The sequence below is a fragment of the Nothoprocta perdicaria genome, unplaced genomic scaffold (assembly GCF_003342845.1).
Source record: "Nothoprocta perdicaria isolate Ctin4 unplaced genomic scaffold, notPer1 scaffold_15, whole genome shotgun sequence".
Lineage (NCBI taxonomy): Eukaryota > Metazoa > Chordata > Aves > Tinamiformes > Tinamidae > Nothoprocta > Nothoprocta perdicaria.
In genome coordinates, this window is record NW_020454649.1 from 3105225 (window position 1) to 3125683 (window position 20459).

The 20459-nt window shown below is 41.9% G+C and overlaps 1 protein-coding gene across 1 annotated transcript in view; it reads left to right on the plus strand.

Annotated features, from left to right (window-relative positions):
- Window positions 1–455: 455 nt before the first annotated feature.
- Window positions 456–20459, plus strand: part of ABTB2 (ankyrin repeat and BTB domain containing 2) — a 104580-nt gene continuing 84576 nt past the window's right edge. Inside the window, exon 1 of the mRNA XM_026034802.1 lies at window positions 456–1359. Within this exon, the coding sequence (XP_025890587.1) occupies window positions 495–1359 (865 nt within the window). The 5' untranslated portion in view covers window positions 456–494. The remainder of the gene's footprint in view (window positions 1360–20459) is intronic.

Sequence of the window (20459 nt, forward strand, 5' to 3'; positions counted from 1 at the left end):
GCGCGGGCCCGGAGCGGAGGGCTCGGGGCGGCGCCTCGGGGGGCGCAGGCAGCTCCGCTCCCACCCGCGGCTCTGCCTCGCCCGCTTCCCCCCGCCCCCGGCGCATTTGCATGCGCCGCGCCCCGCCCAGCTCTCACTGGCGGCGCCGCCTATTGGTGGCACTCCCGTACTTCATTTGCATACGCCGCGCCCCGCTCGTGTCTCACTGGCGGAGCCGCTGGCGGCGGCGCCGCCCATTGGTGCCGCTCCCGCGGCTGATTTGCATGCGGCGCGCCGGCCCTGCCCGCCGCGCCGCACAACTTGGCTGGAGGGCGCCGCAAGTGTCCCGCGGAGCCGGGCGGCGCGGAGCGGCGCAGAACGGAGCGGAGCGCCCGGCCCGCAGCGAGCGGCGGCAGCGCGGCATGGCCGAGCCGCGCCCGGGCGCGCACTAGCTGCTCCGCGGCCGGGGCTCGGCGGGCSCTGCCGCCGCGCGTGGCGCCGCCGCCGTCTCTCCTATGGCTGGGATGTACAGCTCGACTCTGAAGACGCTGGAGGATCTAACGCTGGACTCCGGTTATGGGGCAGGGGACTCCTGCAGGTCCCTCAGCCTCTCCTCCTCCAAGTCCAACTCRCAAGCGTTTGCCTCCGCTCAGCACAGAGGCAACTGGTGGTACTACTCGGGCTCCATGAACAGTAGGAACAACAGCTGGGACACCGTGAACACTGTGCTGCCGGAAGACCCAGAAGTCGCAGATATATTTTCCAAGTGTCCTAAGCTGCCGGATCTAGAGGAGTACCCTTGGACTGATGAGGACATCGGGAAGATACTCAGGAAGGGGAAGGGGGATGGAAAGGGCAGAGCGTTCACGCCGGACGCGGTGAGGCGGCTCTCGCAGCTGCTGCGGCGCGCGCTGATCCGCGTGGCGCGCGAGGCTCAGCGGCTCAGCGTGGCGCACGCCAAGTGCACACGCTTCGAGGTGCAGAGCGCCATCAAGCTCATCCAGAGCTGGGCACTGTCGGAGAGCTGCGTGCTGGCCACCGTGAAGGCGCTCTCGCTGTACAGCATGAGCGCCGGCGACGGGCTCAGGAAGGGGAAGTCGGCGAGGTGCGGCCTCACCTTCTCYGTGGGCAGGTTCTTCAGGTGGATGGTGGACACGAGGATCTCGGTGAGGATCCATGAATATGCAGCCATCTCCTTAACTGCCTGCATGGAAAACCTAGTAGAAGAGATTAAAGCCCGGGTTTTGGCAAGCCAGAGCCCTGATGGTGGAGGAGGGGAGATCTCAGCTGAAGTCCTGGAGATGGTTATCAACAACGATGCCGAACTTTGGGGGGTGTTGCAACCTTACGAGCATCTCATCTGTGGGAAAAATGCTAATGGTAAGATCCAGCTTTACATGAAACTGAGTCATTTCTATGGATATGGGTGTTAGTTTTGTGTTTTGGGTTTCACCTGAATCACATCATTGGCAGTGGTTTGTGCGTGACAGCTTTACCAGGCAGGAGTGCTGTCTCTCAAGTCCTAGTGTGTTCCCGTTTGTAAAAGGCTCGGGAGCGGTGGGAACCCAAGCCCTGTTGTCTCAACAAATGTCTCTTCCAACTTCCTACCAGCTGCTGTTTTGAACATTTTTACTATAATTGGCGTGTGTGCATGCTTCTCTGTGCCCGTGACATGAAATGTAGAGTAACAGGCTGTTCTCCAGAAAATGTCAGTACTCTTTGCAAGCAAAACTTACTTTACCACCAATTTATAGTAAAATATACTGAGAATTTTGCAGTCTCATCTTAAAAATGTGATTCCCAAGTACAGCCTGGAAAGGGGAAATGACTTGATATACTTTTTTTTTATTTTACTGCAGTAATGAAATTCAGTTCCTGAGCAAAACCAACTTAAACTTCCTTCTACCTTAGGACAAGGCTGCACTGTACTATGCTCAAGTAATAATGAGGAGCCTGTGCCTGGCTTGCAGAGTTAGGTATGTGGGATGGTACCTCAATAATGAGAGTAACTTAACATTAAAATGCTTAATCCTGGCACTTGATTAGAAAGCAGACTTTTAAAGCAGCTAAGCAAATAAGCAGATAAAGGAGTGTTGGCATCTCTTTATGAGACTGCGGAGCAATTGAAAAGACCTCAGTCCTGACAGTTCTGTTGGGAAGCAGTTCTGACGTGGTGTCCCATGGAGGAGTACCGTAACTTTCCTTGGAAACCTCAGAGCAGCTTTCAATGCAGAAGCTGCTCCGTGAGCGTCAGGGCTCGTGCTGGTTTCGTTGTTGGGGTCAGGCGCTCTGTGAAGAAGCCGGGATCCTCTCCGATTTCACTGTCCGTAAGAGCAGGTGGCTCGGCCTCTTCACCGTGCAGCCTCGTAGCGAGGGACAAGTGAAGGCACAGGCTTTCTTTGAGGGTAAAAGGGACACTTTAGGAGAACCTCACTAATGAAACACTCATCAGAAAAAGGCTTGCTTAACTTATGCTCCTCAGCTGCATTATGTACCATTATCCCATCCCCAAGCAATAATGTAGCAATTTGGATCACCCGTGGACGGGTGAGGTAACTGCTCAGCATCACTGTTCCTCTCTGGTAGGTTGAGCTTGGTCATCTTACCTAATGAAGAGGGTGACTTCTCTTGCTAAACTCCAAGCCCTATCTTGTACATTCTCTGCACTCAGTCTGCTGTCAGTGTTACTAACTGTCTGTGAATTAAATGCAAAAGATAGAGCCTTTTGGATGTACATTTTGAAAATGTAGCTGTAAGTTTAAAAGTCGAATGTGGACATTTGTGTTGTAAACTACAGACTCTTTCATGCAAGACCATAAAAGTATGGGGAAGTCTTGCCTTGCTCTATCAGTTGTTGTAATACTTCATATCCCACAGGAATATTTGTAGGTGAGTCCAAAAAGAGGACTTGGTGCCACCTTCTGCTCCTTATTTTATTCCAGCCTCCAGGTTTTGTACAGAGAAAGATGCATTTCAGGTGTTTATGATCTCCATTTAGTTTCTCCCACGCAGTTTGTGTGTGTAAAATGGGAAGGTTAATAGATCACAGTGCTGACTTTTTTCTTTTTTTTTTTCTGATGAGAAATCTGTCTTGAAAAAATTGCAATGAATGAATGGAAGCTGGTGCTCAATGGAAACGGGAGTGACTGTGCAGGGAAGTGCTTATAAATATTCAAGGCACCAACTGGTCAGTTATGATAAGGCTTTTATTGGAGGCTACTGGGTGGCGATTGGCCACAGCAGGGTTGGCTTCTGTCGCCTCCTTTGTTGTTCTCGTCGTCCTGATCAATGCTGTCAATAATTGAATGCGGATTTTGAAAGTCTGAAAATGAAATAAAGTGCATCTAAAGGCACACTGTGATTTACTGTGACTGTCTGTCACTAATATTTTATGTGACATAAGTCAGTGAATCTTCTATAAGTCGTTTCTTGCAGTTATAAGACTACAGATAATTTTATAGTGGTACAGAAAGCTTTCAATAACCTTTCTTCCTCCATTTATAATTTTTCTATTAATAGTTGCATCATTTTCCACAGTGCCTTCAAGTAATTTTTGTCTTTTATATTGAGCAAAATCTGAGGTGGATCTAGTGGTAAAATAACTGGATGTTTTCCAGCACAAGAAACAGCAAAACTCATTTTACTGTCGTCTTTGGTTCTTTATATAATTAGGAAGTTTTAATGGAGCACTTGTAAATTCGAAACTTGGCAAGTGTTTGTTGGGTTTTGTTTTATATCTTGAGTTTGATGCTAGAGATAAGCTCTTGGAGATTATGTTCTAGCTCCAGTCAAGCATTGCAACCTCTGGATGAAATCCATGGCAGAATGCTATATGCAGAAGATTGTGCTGGATTATCATAATGGACCTTTCTGGCATTATGATCTATTAAATAGCTTCCTTTATTAGATGAGGGTAGGAGGCTTCTTTGGAGTTGAGGAAACAGTAAGTAAATGCATAAATCTTAGTAAATTCTCAAGGGATGGAGATGGAGATCTATGCTGTTCTGTGACAAATCTCCCATCAAAGAGGGTAGTCCAGTCACAATTCTTAAGGCTTCTACAAGCTGAAAGCTTATTCTACACTAGGATAAGCATGTTTTAATTCCCACCTGGTGTGGGAAGGGTAAAACTTAAAACTCTAAATGCTTAAAGGAAGCTAACTATTTTAAAATAAGTAATAACAGTCTGTAGTAGTTAGTTGGGGGAGTGTTTTGTTTTTCTTTTTGTGAAGCTGTTCTCCAATCAACTATTTGTTGAAGAATAGTTGCAACTATTTCAAGTTCTGATTTCTTGCTTGGGATTCAGTCTGTCTTAGATGCAGTCTGAATGTGTCACCATAATGAGCTCAGTAAAGCTGTCTTGGATGTCTTAATGTGTGCAAGGACTGAGTCTGTTCAGACAGCATCTAGGTGAAATTTTGTTTTAAAGAGTGCATTTCAAGTTGGAAAGTGACAAAATAAAGTGTCTTTAAAAGCAGCGACAATGATAAATAGCTATTGATCAGCTGAAGCAGCTGGAAGATTAAAAGAAACTCATGATTTGGAATAGCTGTGTTCACTTTCTATTTTTAATTAGATGGAATTATTTTAATTAGATGGAAAAGTGTGATATGATTTGGCTTGATTTAGCTGAAGTAGAGCATGCATCCAGTAATTTCATGGGGTTTTAGAGACTGTTCTGGTCTGAAATCTGAGCGTCTATTAACTTGAAATATTTGGGAGGTAAGAAATAGAAATTTCTATCTGTGAAATGTTAACTCTTTTGTATAATGTTCCTATACTTATTCCTATACTTAACTAGCATGTGGATCATGACAGCCTGAAGTGTCAATGCTTGAAAGAAATCTTGGTATTACTAACYTATAAACTACTGCACTGGCTGTGTTGTACTCAACTCTCATCTGGTCTTTGATGGAGAGTCCCATGCCAGTTAATACACCTGCTGTGCCATTTAATGCATCAGCACATCTGCGCTCTAGACCTGGTTGTTGGCAGCTGTTACTGAACTGGAAATTCAAGTCAGATGTATGATTTACTCGCATGCCTTTTACCTGATGTACTTCAGGTAATCTATGGAAAAGCCAATCTGGTTTCTGCCTGTTGCAATCAAAACACTGAGCTTGAACTAAACTCTGCTTGGTGTGTTAAGAGATTTTTAGAAAGGAGTTGAAAGTGGAAACAACCTTTTCTTTCTTTGGAGAGTTTTTACAGGGATGAATTTCTCTTTTTTTTTTGTCTATGATCCTACACTGCGACACAGCTGACAAGTGTCAAGTGTGGATTTTTGAGCTACCAWCAATAACTAATCTCATTTGCTGTTATGTTTCTCACTGTATCTGTTAAAAATTATAGCTGACTTTTTTGTTTGTTTGAAGAGCTATGTTAAAAATATTAGAAATCACTATTTTCAGTTAAACTGGGCTGAAGTAACTGCTTTATTTCAGTATAATCRTGGCACTATACTGAAATCTGACACTGAAAGAAGTAAAGAAATTATTCTATGACACTTCAGTAGAAAGTCCTTCTGGTCACTGAACAATCTGGGAGGCTCCAGTGAGCTTTATTAATTTTAATAAGCTATCAGCTTTGTAGCTACTCAGAAAAATTGTATGTTTTATTCCCCCAAATATCTCTCTCCCAATAACTTCAAATGCCATCAGTAAGTGGACTGGCTGAAAGACCTACCACTGACAGGCTGCACATCATGTTTGGAAGTTAGTCTTTTATGGCACATCAGAATCCAACTATATGCATCTTAAGGAGTGACTTAAAGATATTTGGTCAGGGCCAAATCTAATTTCTGCTCTGGCCTTCTCTACTATTCAACTGGCTTAGGACAGAGCACTCAATGGGAAAACTCTGGAGCTTCCAATGAGCTGAGGATCTCTTCCGCTTGAGAAAGTGAGGATGAATTTAATCATGCTGGAAAGCTATAGAGCTTGGCCTCTGGTTTTGTGGGGCACAGTCCTGGGTGCATTYGTGAAGGAAAGCAAGGCTTTTAGCCCCTCCACTTTTAGCTATAGGAAGGTCTCTCTGGGGTTTCTGAACATGTGGCAGCCCATCAGCACAGAAGTTCCAGCTAGGTGGCTTAAAATCTAGACAGACTCTTCAGCCCATGGGTAACAAGTTTGAAACCCTGGTCCAAGCACGTAGCCTTTGCTGGTTTGCTCTGTCTGAACGTGCTGCGGTGGTTGCATGTACTGCTTATAGGGGATCCTTGCAGGAACAGGGAAAACCTATGTGCAAGTTTCCATGTTAAATGTGCTGGTGAGGGCTGCGACGCTAACTGCAATCCAGTTTTGTTCACCCCTGTCCAAGTGCACCTCCAGCATACCTYGAACACTTGTACTCCTACATGCTCAAGAATGTGGATATATATCCACAAACCCACAGGGGCAAATTCTTTAAGCCTAAATGTTAGTGCTTGTGTATACATGCTCATGTCTCCTACAAATGCAAACCACTAGATGCACAATTAAAGCTACTAACATCTGTAGATATACATCTTTCTTATGTTAAAGGAGAGATCAATCAGGGCTAAAATATCTTGGTATTTTTTTCTTGTAGTGGTTTATATATGTGCCTATATATATCTTATATTTAGTAGAACAAATGATGCAATGATTAATCATTTGAATCCCTAGTATTACAACATAGATTGCTATGTTGGGTCTTTTTGGGTCTTTCCAAATCAGTTCATCAAAGATCAAGTGCTGAAATTCCCAGGATATGCACCTACTAGCAGCACATACTGATAGCTGGACTTTCAGTGGAACTGGTATTTGAGACAGCTTAACCCTGTGAAACTGAGGAGGTGGCCCATGAAAAAGGAACTTGGGGAGAAAAAAAGTCTGTGCCCTGTTGCATTTAGTTATTACTAAAGCCAGAAATTAAAACTGAGTACATGATGTAGAGGCCAGAACGGTTTCATCCTTGTGTGTGAAAGAATAAGCTGTAATGTAGTGTTGTTTTTATTTTCAGATAAAAAATCTGATATGATTTGGCTCACAACTTTGCAATCACAAGCTGAGCATGCTGTTACACTTTCTTGTATCTATAGAAAATGTGTGATGAGTGTTAACTGTTTTTTTTAAAGTAAGCTCATATTAATGTTAGAAAATAGAAAAATAAGAGCCAGAATAGTATTGGTCTTGTTGTCTTTACAAATTTACTCTATTGTCCTTGCTTAAAGTAAAAAGTAAAATCCTCAGGTGTTCAAGTTGAGGAATTTGGCTGTTGGGCCTGCAAAATTTAAAAGAAGAGAARCTGAAGTCTCTAAATACAGCAAACCCCCTATTCGAAAGTGCTCAGCAACCCTCTTGGCAATCTTTATTCTCATGAATGTTTGGAAAAACAAGATCAGAGCAATATCAGTTTCTTTTGTTAGCATTGTTGTTTTTATACTGCATCTAGTAAGTCTTAAGGTTATCTATAAGCATATTCATATCATTGCAAACTCAGGAGTCCTAACTTGCTGTCTTACACTCTGTCCATTGAAGAAAAACTATCTCAAGTTATAAGCTCTGATCTGTAAGGAGTCAAGATAAGAAAATGTTATCTAGTTGCTGGCAGTGAGCTACAGGAATGGGGTCTGATATAAATACAAAACAAATCATTCATTTCTGATGCTCTAATTTTAATGGGATGAATTTACATGCTGTTTTGACCAGCTAAGTGCCCAACTTGACATCTGGTTAAGTGTAAGCAAGCCTGAGGCAACGTTAAAACCAGTAACAATGGTGACATCGTGCTTCCCAAATCTACGAACTGGGACCAAAATATTTCAACAGGGCTCTRTTTCCTTTTTTAGGGCAGCAAAGTTGATATAGGTCAACTGTATCTTGGACTTTTATGAATGAGGGAAGCCTCTTGTTGGAATGCAGGCTTTAACAAAGGAAACAAAACAGGGAGGAAGAGATGTGTAAGTGCTGATAGCCTGTGCTTCTTGGCCAAATGCATCCAGACTTGCATTCTAACTTGAGGCATGAAAAAAGCTKGTCATCCCAGTCTAGCTCCCTTGTGAAAGGTTTGGTCGCAACTCGGTACACTTTGTGACTGGGAGTGAGGAGAGAACAGCCCTGGGACAGGCCAGCAATGGGCAGGGCATCGTGGGGCTGCTTGTCAGCCTGTAATTCAAGTGTCTGCCTGTCGTATCTGGCTGCTCTCTGCTCAGGTGGTGGTTGCTGCTCTTGAGTTGTGTGCGGAACTGAGTTCCTCACTGAAGCCAAGTTGTTTGGCTTCAGTTAAATGGCATTTTGAGTTATAAAATCCCTGCTTATAAGAACCTACTTGCCTATGTTACTGTCTGAAATCCCTATAGTATCACTAATTTCCTTTTTTGATCAAAACCTATTACTTAATTTCTTCAACTACAGTCAAGCTGATGATTTTTGTGATGGACTTCTAGCAGGCAATTGTTTGGATTGTGCTTCACTACAGTCTTAACAGGAAACATTTCCCTGAAACAGATGCTGAGTGAAGCCYGGAATGTGGACTGTAGCCCAAAAGACAAGTAATAATTAAATCGGATCACACACRTTGTTGTGAATATATTTAAGCTGTTCCAATTGACTAGACAGAAGCTGCCTGGTGCTCATAACTTACAGATTAATTGTAAGCCTGAGCACTTGTCCATCTTGTTCTGGTTGTTCTGTTATTACACACGGACCATTCATTTCATAGAAATGTTTGATGTGCACCAGGCTGCTTTTCCTGTTCCATTTCTGAACTGAGTAAAATACAGACTTCTGGAGGATGTTGCAATATGTCATTTCATCTCTGTAAAGGATTTTGTGGCCATGGAAGCATAGGTCTAGGGAAAGGCAAAGCATCATCTTAATCATTTTAGGTCAGTGCATATTATGCATGTATTATGCATTTTTTTCYCCAAGTACTAGTTACACTATTTCGCATTGAGAATAAACATCCCAATTTGTTTGCTTGTCTTCTGCTCCATCAGCAAATTATCTATTTCGTGGTCTTTCTGCTCAGTTTGCTAAAGCAAAATTGAAGCCCTGACAAAGACTAAGCTCTGATTTTATTTTAAGGGAAACAATAAATTCAAGTGACCAAAGTAAAACTTTTCTTCAGCAGTGCTACAGTGCCRCACCAGTAGATGAGGGGAAAGGATTTGGCTGTCCTTGCCCAAAAGATTACAAAGCTTTGAAATATGAAATAAGCAAAGGCGGGGGGGGGGGGCGGGGAGAAGACAACACATGAATATGTGCTTAAATGTGCCAAAATGCTTGAGATGATTAAGGCTGTATGTGGTATAATCGTGGACTAGAGATTAAGGGCTGGAGCCAAATAAACATTTCAGACCAGCGTTTCAGTCTATGCATATAGATTTATAACAACCGGTTAATTTGCAAGGGGGTTATGTGAGATCAAAGTAGATGTTGTTTATGTGATTTCAGGGATGAGAGGAAAGGAACACTATGGAAGACATAATCTGCTTGTCCTATTTTTCAATGTTTATAGTATCACAGTCCATGTTGGACACTACTACTGTTTTCATTTCCACACCGCTCTGTTAACTGGGGCCTGCAGCATACAGAAGACAGTCTGCCTGCATGTTGATGCTGGAATAAGCAGCATAAGCAGCCTTTGGAAAAGGCTCTGCAGTAGACCAGGACAGCTGAGAACATGAGGTASAGTAAATGTCACTTGGTGTCTAAAAATTTCCTTAACAACCCTGATTAGCAGGGAGGGAGGAAGTAATTGTTATCTAGCCTTTTATAAAAGGGATAAAATTTCAAGAACCCCAGATGGCTTGATTCTCTACCTTACTATAAGCATGAACACATCACCACAACAGCGGCTTTTTTTAACCATATACTGAAATTTAGATAATATTATTTCAAACAAGTCTTGTTTTACCACATGATTTCTGTTGCCACATTTAAAACTAGGTCTACAGATGCTTATTCATCTAGTTTTTAGGTTCAGAGCAACAGGCAGGATTGTTGGATAAGCATAAAGGCAGAACTACCCAGGAACATGTTGCACTTGAGTGTGATACAGTCCGAAAGTTACAGGAAAGATTTGATCAATATGGTTCAAGACTGATAGAGGTATGATTAAATATAGGGGGGGAAAAAAGTAATGCTATTCATTTTTTTTTGTGTGTATATGGAATGTTTATGAAATGGGAYTAATAGGTCTTGGTGGATTACCACCCAAATCTAAGCTGTAACTTTTTAAACCGTATAAAGAGGAAAGAAAGGCAGATCTATATGCAACTTTAGTTGCCTTCAGTTCTGGAGAATATACCTATATATTTATAGTGTATGTGAAGGAGGCATCYGTGGATAGCTAGTTTGGGCCTTCAGCAAGGTTAAACATCTTGAATATTAAGAATTTTTACCCCCTATCCAGAGACAGATTTTAGAGAGCTTTGGTTTTTAGTGCCTGATCTCAAATTTCCTTGTAGGGCCTGGCTTTTCATACCGTGGTATAGGGGTTTGGTTATTTTAAAAACATGTAGAATGATTTCAAGATCCATTGGCTTCTGAATCTCTTTAAGTTTTATATGTCAGCTTGTTTAACCACTCCTGCCATTTGCTTGACAAAGAGGACCAAATGTCTTGGTTTTAACATTACTTTTATCACAAGTGAGGTTTTTGGAGGGGAGTTTATGTGCCGTTGTATGGGGAGCAGGCAAATCATGAGAAACATTACTATTTCACACTGCAAGCTTGTCCTCAGAAGTGCTCATCTGCTTCTGCTACACAAAYTGTAGAGAGGCTGCTGCTTGAATATTGTGCATCTTTCTGAAATGATACCGTAGGTATAGGGGAAAATGTTAGGGTTGTATGTGTATTCTAGTAGTGTAAATGACAAATTTATTTTCTTTGTGGGGATGGATATAACTTCTGCTGTTTGTATATTGAATTTTTGCTTTGGCTAGTACCTTTCTTCTCCCCAGTTTTGCACTGAACTTGCACTGGTAGTTTTGTTTAGTCTAGAGATCAGAAAAATCTCTTCAGACYTGAACTAACACATTTTTATCATTGTCTTCATATGGTTTTGAGTACTTTTTGTTTATTTTGTCAAGTTTATATGCTGTCTTTGGACATTTTCACTTAAGTAGTTATTTGTTTAATTTGGAGCGGGAAGAAGATGGAAAATTGTAGTAGGCAACCAAGATGTAATTATTAGTGTTTTCTTAAACTATTTTTTTGTCATTACACAAAAACATCTCGAGCTTGTGTCTGGGCTCATGGATTTTTCTCAAGTGTGTTGTTAAAAGCTCTCTCTGGCTTTAGCAGTATGTAAAGAAATATTGGCTTGGATGCGAACTGCAGTTCTGTTTGAACTGTAGATGTTGAGGAAGATGGGAGTAAGTGCTCAGGTTATTAGGAGAATTGTTCTCTGTGAGCTACTTGGGAAAGCCATTGCAGCACCCAAATGAGAACAGGCACTTGCTTTAAAGTTTAGTCTTGATGAAGCCAATGGGCTCTGTTAGCTTTGGTCCTTGGGTTTCCAGTGTCGGAAGTGCTTCTCCTTTTTCCACATGGTTACTGGATTTTTTTCTTCTCTTGTTATAGTAAATTTTGGAGTAATTCTTCTAGTAGTTAGGAGAATCTTTTAAATTATATGTCATAAAGTTTCATGCTGTTTTGACTGTTAGTGAATATTCAGTACATCATGAGTCAAGTTCTTTTATTTGGGATAATGACTGACTTGAGATATCAGAAAATGAGGCTAGACTTCTCTCATGAAAGCCCCATAAATTCAGATYGAAATGTTAAGTTAGGTTGAGCTGTTTTGATCCTTACTATGACTCAACACAGGGATAAGAAGTGTGCAGGATTCTCAGCTCAAGCCTTTGGCATGAGTTTAGTCACCTTGTTCATCAGGGATACTGGTGACCAAAGCCATTGCTTGGGCAAATGACTCAATACATGACCCCAAACATATATACATAAATATTTCTAGTACACAAGGTCACACTTTTGACTTTAACATTTCATTTTGTCATGATGTGCTTAATATGGGCTGGGCATGTGAGGGAGAGAGACGGAAGGTAGCAGGAGGACACTCGATTTGGTTGCTTTTCTGTGGTTGCTTAGTACAGTTACTGCAAGAGGTATCAATTAATTTAGTTCTATGCCTCTRTGAGGTGTCAGTTTGTGCTTAGATGATGTAAGGCACATATTGAGCATGTTCAGCTCAGCCATGTCAAGCATCATGACATATATTACAAGGATCTGGAGCATCTATGTTTCCTTCTCCTTTATAAATAGTGCTTATTTTTCTGTTTTGCAAAAGAAATAAAGTCTAATTTCTGCTGAAGAAACCAAGACATAGCAAGGGTTAGGAACAGTGAGTCCTCTCCCAGAAGAGGGGTTTGTGAATCAGTGCTGAAAAATACTTGCACCTCATGCAGTTTCAAACAGGAAAGGACAAAATTTCGAGGAAAAGGGAAGGCAGTTACGAGCTTGGCTGGAGGAAAGCAACATGTGAAAGGGGGAACACAGCACTGTATTTACCACTGCTGTGAAATTTGAACAGGTTCATTATGGGATAYGGCAGTGACTTATGGGTTTTATTGCAATAGCAAGGGTATCACTTTGCTCATCAGAAAAGTGTGGGCTCTTCGGTAAGGAATTGCCTGGGGGTGGCCACTGAAATCTCTTGGATCGAGACCATGTGTTTGTCTGAGGTAGTTTTGTTTTTTTGTAATGAAAACTGCAGAGCTTTACAGTTCGAGGTGTGAGAAGCTTAGATGGTGATCACGCTTGACACAGTTGTGTGCAAAATCTGGATGTTCTGGTGCGTGTGCTGGGGCAGGAAGGACTCGAAGCACCTACATGCTGAGGTAGTATTGTAGATGCACAAATGARTGGGTGACTGATGCCTTTTACTGAAAAAGTGTACATGGTTCTCCCTTTGCCCCTCTACCTTCCTGTTTGAGTGCAGGGCCAGATGTACAGTCTCTTATTAAAGCTGCTTCAGGAAGATTCATGTTAACACTAGATTTCCCCATGGAAGGCAGCTCTGGAGTTGTTTCTGGCACCTACTCCATTCATATGCAATCCTAGGATTCGTATTTTTGTTGCTGACATGTGAGTTGCAGCTTTTGTCACAGGTTTTGTGGAATGATTTATGTCCCACACATCAATAAATTTCAGGAGTGGATTTTTTTTAAATGACCCCAGTGACTTTTATCTGCTAAAGTGAGTGATAAAAATGAAATTTCTTCTGCCTTGAGAGCAGTTGCGAATACTGCCTTTCTTTCATAGTAGAGTGTTGCATGTAAGGGTGTGTTTTGTGTATTCACTGCAAAAGGCCACATCTCCCCTAAGGCACGGCTTTACAACCACAATTTACAAATTAAAAAGACTCCTAATTTATTAGGAGAATATATTGCTGTACAGCCAGGACTTGAATAATGCGTATGTTATGGAAGAAGATACTAAATTGGCACAAGTCATTTGGCCTGCCATCATCTGCAAAGCCTGCACTCCAATTTTCTGCTGTTGCCATGGGCTGCAGACTCAGACAGGAAATCATGGTAGGATGGGAAATGGTCCAAAATATACACAACTAGTTTAAGGTTTGCAGTTACGAGTCAAAGAACAGGCTATCTGTTCTGCTGCACCGGCAGCGCAATGCAGAACTGGCTTGTGTGTGTATGCACGCGCGTGTTTTAAATGTCTCTTTATATTTTATATGCTCTTTTTTTAAAACTTGAATATTTTCCATGTCAAGTAATGGGTATAGCTTCAAATGATCCATTTATATGTGAAGGGCCCGATTCAAGCTAAGCCTAAYTGGCTATGCTGCTGTGAAAGAAGAGTAAGGTAGAGGAAAAGCAGACCTCTGACATACATGTGAAATAACTATGTAGTTTGTCCCTGTGTGTCAAGGGGCAGTCMTCATCTCCAGAAATCACCACTCCTTTGAAATTTGCTGTGTTACGTCCAGGGAATGAGTCCWGGATTCAGCATAGTAGCCTGAAGCACGGAGCTGGGAGCATTGCTGCAGCAGTGGGTGCCCTGTACAGCTTCYAAAGAGCAGGGGCCCAGAGGAGGCMSATCCAGCACTCCCTGCCTTGCCATTGACTCCTCAGGACATCGCTTCCCTTATTTAGTGTTACTCAGCACTCTAGTCCCGAGCCTGAATGCCGTGAGGTCTGTTTCATTTGTCATCTTACCATGCTTAACATCAGCACAATATGACCCAAGCTTGTGTGCAAACTTGGTATATTATGTCAAGCAGTTCTTCTGTACGTACAATGCYTCTTATTTATGAGAAGGAGGGGGGAAAAATCCTTCATTTCCTGAAAGCACAGCAGTCTTGAGTTCAAGATCCTTAGAAACATGCAACCAACTTCTCAAAAATTACCATTTATGAACACATTTTTTAATCTTGCTAGAGAAGCTACTGGATAAAAGTAGTCGCAGGGATTTCTGGATGCTGCTTATGTTCAGCAGATGTAATTGCAAAAGTAGTCAGGCAAGATTCCTCTGTGTGAGTACACTTTTAAATATGAGATGTTAATATGAAATTGATGCTGTTTTGTAAATTTTTCAATATTCTTTTCCAGAGAACTTCTCAGTACGTCTTCTGTTGTTAAAGTGGTATTATAAAATACTTTGCTTGTCACATTTAATGACAATRAGCTTAAGGAACAGTTTAATGTGAATGTGAGGATATTTTCACAGAACAGGTTGGAGGTTCAGAAGAATCTATCAACTCATGAGTTCTCAAGATTGGCTTAGAAATAGGATCTTGAAGAGAAAGAATGAACAATAACAACGTACAATGTAACTGCTTTGGAGGAAGTTTCTGGTACAGCTCTGAGGACATGAGGGTGCAGGTGATAACTTGGTATCACTACAGATGAGAGAAAAGAGTTTTTCACTTGAAACAATTTGATTTCTTAGTTTCTTGGGAGAAAAGGCACACGGGGAAAAATAATAGAATAGGTTTGTCAATATAGCAATTGAGTACATTGTTGCTTATATGTGTGCTCTGAAAATACTTGCAAACGTGTTTTTAAGAGCTTGAATAGATTCTGAAAAGGAATAAAGGACCCTATTTACAGAAGAAATATTAAAGTGTTACTTTTAACTAAATCCTTCCAAACTTGTCCAAGAGTAAATATATTGCTATGATGAACGCTGAGTTTGAYGGGCTGGAACTCCAGGGAAGGCATCTGGATAGATTCATAGAGTGCATTATCTATGTATTTTCTCAGTCTTCTAGGTTAAAAYGGGGAATATTGGGGTGACTTGCTCTGGAGAGCAGTCCCCTGTGTCAGTAGRCAGTAAGCACAGTCATCACCAGGTAATTTACTTCTTGCAAAGCTTCCAATGTATCTAAAGAATAATGTACAACTGTTCAGCTTATGCTTCCTTGAAAGATAATGGGAGAGAATATTTCTCCATTGGTTTCCAATTTAATCTTTGTAGAGAAAATGCTTCTTAATTAAAAAAAAAAAACTAAGTGTCATGCCAGTGACACTTGTTGATTGGCAGATAGAAGCCGCAGCAAATTCCGCGGCAGAATCTTAAGCTAAAACTTGTTCTCACAGGCCTGTCAGTGTGTTTCAGTCCTGACTGAAAGGAACCATACAAGAGGGTGGTTTGTTTTCCAGGCTCATTCCAACCATAGCTTTTCTTTGGCTGCGAGTACTGCTTCCTGCTTGCCTGAGTTGTGTATGCAGTCCCCTTTCAAATGCGTGGCAGAGTGGAGCTGTGAACAGGAGCAAGGTGAGGACTGTGTGTTACAATGCCAAATATTGCTGGACGTGATGGTGATGGAGCTGCCAGGAATGAGACTGAAGCTACCAATTAATCTCATTTTAGGAGTCAAATAACCCAGTTGGGTATAACTCTGAGGTTGGGATCCGTGAATGAGAAGCTGTGTCTCATGGCCCTGTATCTTCCACTGCTTGGTACTCTGTGTAATGTGATCTTAAAAAGACTTGCTGAGTTTTTTTTATTTTCAATAAAAGCAGGAGGGCTGGAGATGATTTTCAGACTGAGCTGTCTCAGCCAAACCATCTGTCTCCAGCACAGCACTGTTGTTCTGAAAAGTGCTCTAGCGCAGCACCGTGWTTCTGAAAAGTTTGAGCTGATCCTACATTAAAGGAGGTGATCCAGAAAGCTGCTGCTGATTTACACGTGAGCACTGCCAAGTATTGCACTGATGAGAGCACATAACAAAGAAGTGCTTGAGTGATTGAGTAATGCTGATTTGAACCGTCTGCTGTGGATTAGAGCTCTTTCTGATACTCCACAATGGTGAGAAGCTACTGCCACTTGTGTTATGAGTCTTTTTTGTTGAGAGGTGCAAGAGCTTGGTTGTCAAGTTTCTTGAGCTATTTCTCCCTTGGGAAGGGATTCTTCAGTATTTCTTGCTTAAAAATATTCATGAAGTTTGAATGGGTTGACTTTATCTGACTTTCCTCAGTGATTTCTGCAAGAAGACGGAAAAGTTGTACTTGATTGTGTGCCTCAATTAGAGATTGTTAGACAGTCTGATGCAAACTTTGGCTCTGAGCATAGATAGGAATTTAGAAACATTTGCTTTCTTAATTTTCACTATATTCTTGTCCATTCCCAAGGAATTTGCATCACTTGACTCAGTGAACATCCTAAAAATATGTAGCATTCGTTGTACAGGACTAGTTCATTTGAGGATACTTTCCTGTTGTTCAGGGATAGCAGGTTATTTGCTGTGCTTGCTCTGATGAATAGCATGAGCTTGTGTGGGAGTGATTTCCTTTACTATTTGTRAATGCTGTCAAAGAGAAATGAAACAGTTCACATTAAAGCAGCTGCTTATTTTGGAACAAAATCAGTGTAACTCATTAGGGAACCTATTAATCAGCTTGACCTTATTYAAAATATTTCTTGCATTTATGCAGTTCAGAATGCCATGTAAGTATATTGTGGACTTGCATCTGAAAGTGGAGTGTCAAAGGGAGTTATAAGAGGAAGCAAAACCAAAATGTATTCCTCTTGAAGCAGTGGTTTTCCTTTTGTTTGTCCTTTGGMGTAAAGGAGGTCGTGTAAACACCTGAGCAAGTGTCAAACTGCTGTGAATGTTGTCGTCATTCTGCTCCACGGTTGCCTTATATAAATGTCTATCCTAATTGTCCTGAGATGTCATTTTTTTCACTTTATTTGTTTCTTGCCAACACAGCCTTGACTATTTYCTCAATCTTTATAGAGGATAAGAAAGGTATATCACCCTCTCCCTATGCCTACCTCCAAAAATCCCACTATTCTCCCCAAGAGGCATGAGTCTGGAATAGACTGTAAGTTCCTCTAAGCAGAGTCTTTCCTATACGCTGCTTATGTAGATCTGATCAGCTTGTTACAGAAGTTTTTGGGTACTGCATGTATCAATTAAAGCATCAAAACTTAGCTTAATCTGGAAATATAGGAAGAAGGTCATTAAATACACCTGAAGAGTAGTGCTTTGGTTAGAAAYCTGCTCTGTGTTTGCATAGGAGTGTGTTACAGTCTGTTCACGGAAAAGCTGGATCCTGTGCTTTTCATTACTTTTAAGGAAGGTGCTGGAGCAGCACTTCATTTTAACAGCAGGGTATAGTCAAGTTTGTCATGTTCTTTAACATAAGTCATAAAACTGGCAGCCTTTACTGGATGCAACAGTTAGTAGAAGCATATGGTGTAAACAGAATGAGATCTCTTGGGGTCTGAATTGCCTCTTCTCTTAAAMTACACATGGGTTGTCCCAGTTAGTAGCTGGGGTCAAAAGCAACCTAGTAATAATTTGGTATGAACACTGGTGTTTGTGTAGCTGCCCTCATGAGGAGCTCCCTTTTGCTCCCTGTCCTGTAGGAGTTGGTGTATCAGGCTCCGAGCAGCTTCCCGCTCTGTGTCGGAGCGTCTCTCAGCTGATCCTGGTGGAGCGGATCAGCCTGACCTCCTCGTGCAGCCGCAATAACAACACAGCTGCTCACAGGTTTGCTTCCAATTCGCTGCTTTGGGAGACATTATTCTTTGGCCTCGGCTTCCTACATCAGACACTCCTTGGAAACAGCATTCAGGCAGACTGGGCTGTGGTGCTGAAGCACTGCTCAAGCATTTGATTCTGCTCTAAATGTTGAGGCCTTTAATGAACATTAGGTTTATTTTTATGAATTACCTGCTTCCTCCCTTCCCCTGCCTCCATCTTTTTCACAGTTCATGACAAGTGAAGAGAAAAGCAGCCCTTAGGAAAGGAAGGACTTGAAGTGTTTAGTTTTTTTTAATGTTATGGGATACTTGCTGTGTTACAGCAAGCTTCCTCACTGACATCAGTAATGGTGCACTGGCTAGCACATCTCAGCCTAATTCTCCAAAATACCTTTGATTCATTCATTATGAGAGCACTGCAGTCTCARAGTAAACCAAGGCAAGGGTGGGGGAAGGAGTAAGACTGAATAGGTTTGGAGCTGGAAGGGTTGATGGCATTGCATTAATGGTCACACAGAATCGGAGATGGAGGCTAGAAGGCAGTGCTGRAGTCATCTAGGCCAGCCTGCCATTCGTGTTGCACTGGTGACAGAAGCAATGGCTTTGCCTTCCCAAATTTTGAAAGGTTTGCTCGTAACTGGGTATCCCTTTCTGCTGAGCTCCTTCCTGGGGCTCAAGGTGAGGGAGCACAGTAAGGCTGGCAGGATCTCCCATTCTTTAGGAAGCAACTGGTTATGAACATCAGAAAAACTTAGTCTGCTGTGTTTTTTCTTCAGCTAGAATTTGGGCTTTTTTCTGCACTATTTTCCTCTGAGACAACTGTAAGATTTTCTTCTATACTGCTTGACTGTATCAAAAAAAGTATTCTAAACTAACTCTCAATATTATAAAAATCTATCTTTTTTTCCCCTAAAGTCTCAGTGTACTTTACTAGTAAGTATTTGGTGGAATTAATCAGTGCAGGACAAGCATGTCCCTTGGTCCTCTGGCATGTGGTCTGCCCTCATAGCTGCCTCCCCTTGAATGTGGGAAGTTCTTACTGCTTAGAAGCTGCTTGCAAATGCTGTCCAGGCAGAGTGCAAGGAAGAAGTGGCAGAGCTCCAGAAGATGAAGAAATGTTGCAAAGAGGAGGCAGCATTAAAGAGACTTGTTTCAAAGTGCTCAATGATGGCAAGTTTCTTGGCTCCTGTGTGGCTTCTGAAGACTTGGCTTTTCTGCGAAGGTGTTCACTGAACTTGTACACTTGTACTTCAGCCATGCAATTTATCTCTCTATATAATTTTTTAATTCAAGAATTAAGTGAAGCTAATGAGGCCTCTTACCTTTTGTAGAGCATCTCAAACGTGGTGAGTTAGAGCTTCATGCCAAGTCCCTGTGATACATTTGTACTTGGTCCTCGCTGCTGGTCGTATCCCCCTGTCACTTCCACAGTACCCCACGTTATGGGTTCCTGTCACACAATGTTCGGTGACTTGATGCACTGTTGTGTGTATGACRGAAGCATCTATTCCAGAAACTCTGACTTCAGAGCATACTCATTCTGAGCTGAATGACAGCATTTTATAAGACATCATCTTTGGCTTGTAGAGCTTCCCATGCAGTCAGACAGAAATAAGTGTGGGAGGATGAAGTGTCACATGATGCAGCTGTGGCAAAAGCAAGAATGAGCCCAGACTGATTGGGTCCAGGCTTGCTGCTTTCATTTCTGTTGCTTGCTCTCCACTGGAGAGTGACATAACAGCTTGTACTAGTGTTATTGAGTTCCCAGTCTTGACAGACTGTGTGCACTGGAAGAAATACTCATCCAATTTTATTGAGCTGAATGCTGAGGAAAGAATCTCCTATCCATACACAGCAGGGGTGATACCACAGAAYTGCAAAGTGAGAATTGTTTGGGTGCTTTCCAAAACTTAAGTTTATCTGTAATACAAAATTACTGCTCCTGATAAATGGCATTTAATATAAATGTTTGTAGTGGGCCAGATTGTGGTTTTCTGCATAGAAAACAAGTGTAGAGAAAGATAAGATTCAAGTGTGAAATTTTTGTATCAACCAGAGCACAAAAACAGAGGCATCAGTTGCTCTAAAGTCTCCTAAAATAAATGAGAGCATCACTAGAGCGTTAGCTTCTTGTATAGGTGTTCCTCCTTGATCTTGCACACTACTCTAACCCTCAACTGAATAGGCATGATGTCAATATTAGTGCAAAGTATGAGAACATCAGCATTTTCACTGCCCAGGCACCTTTTCAGAATCATGAGCTTCAAGGCCATTAAGATGACTTCTTTCCGAGATCTTGTCTTGGTTTCAGTGATGGTTGTTGTTTCCCCACACACACTTCTTCCTTCCCTTCCATCTCTTCCAGTTTAAAAGAAAAACCTGACTGGTCACTTTAAGCTTGAGAGATGGGGAAGTGTGATCTGGTTAGAGCTGTAGACTGAGTTTTGCCTTTACATAGGTAACTCTGCTAAAAAGCCAAGTTGCCATCGTTTACCTGAGYGTTACTTTTATGCATTTTGAGAAGACAGTAGCTCGGTTCTAT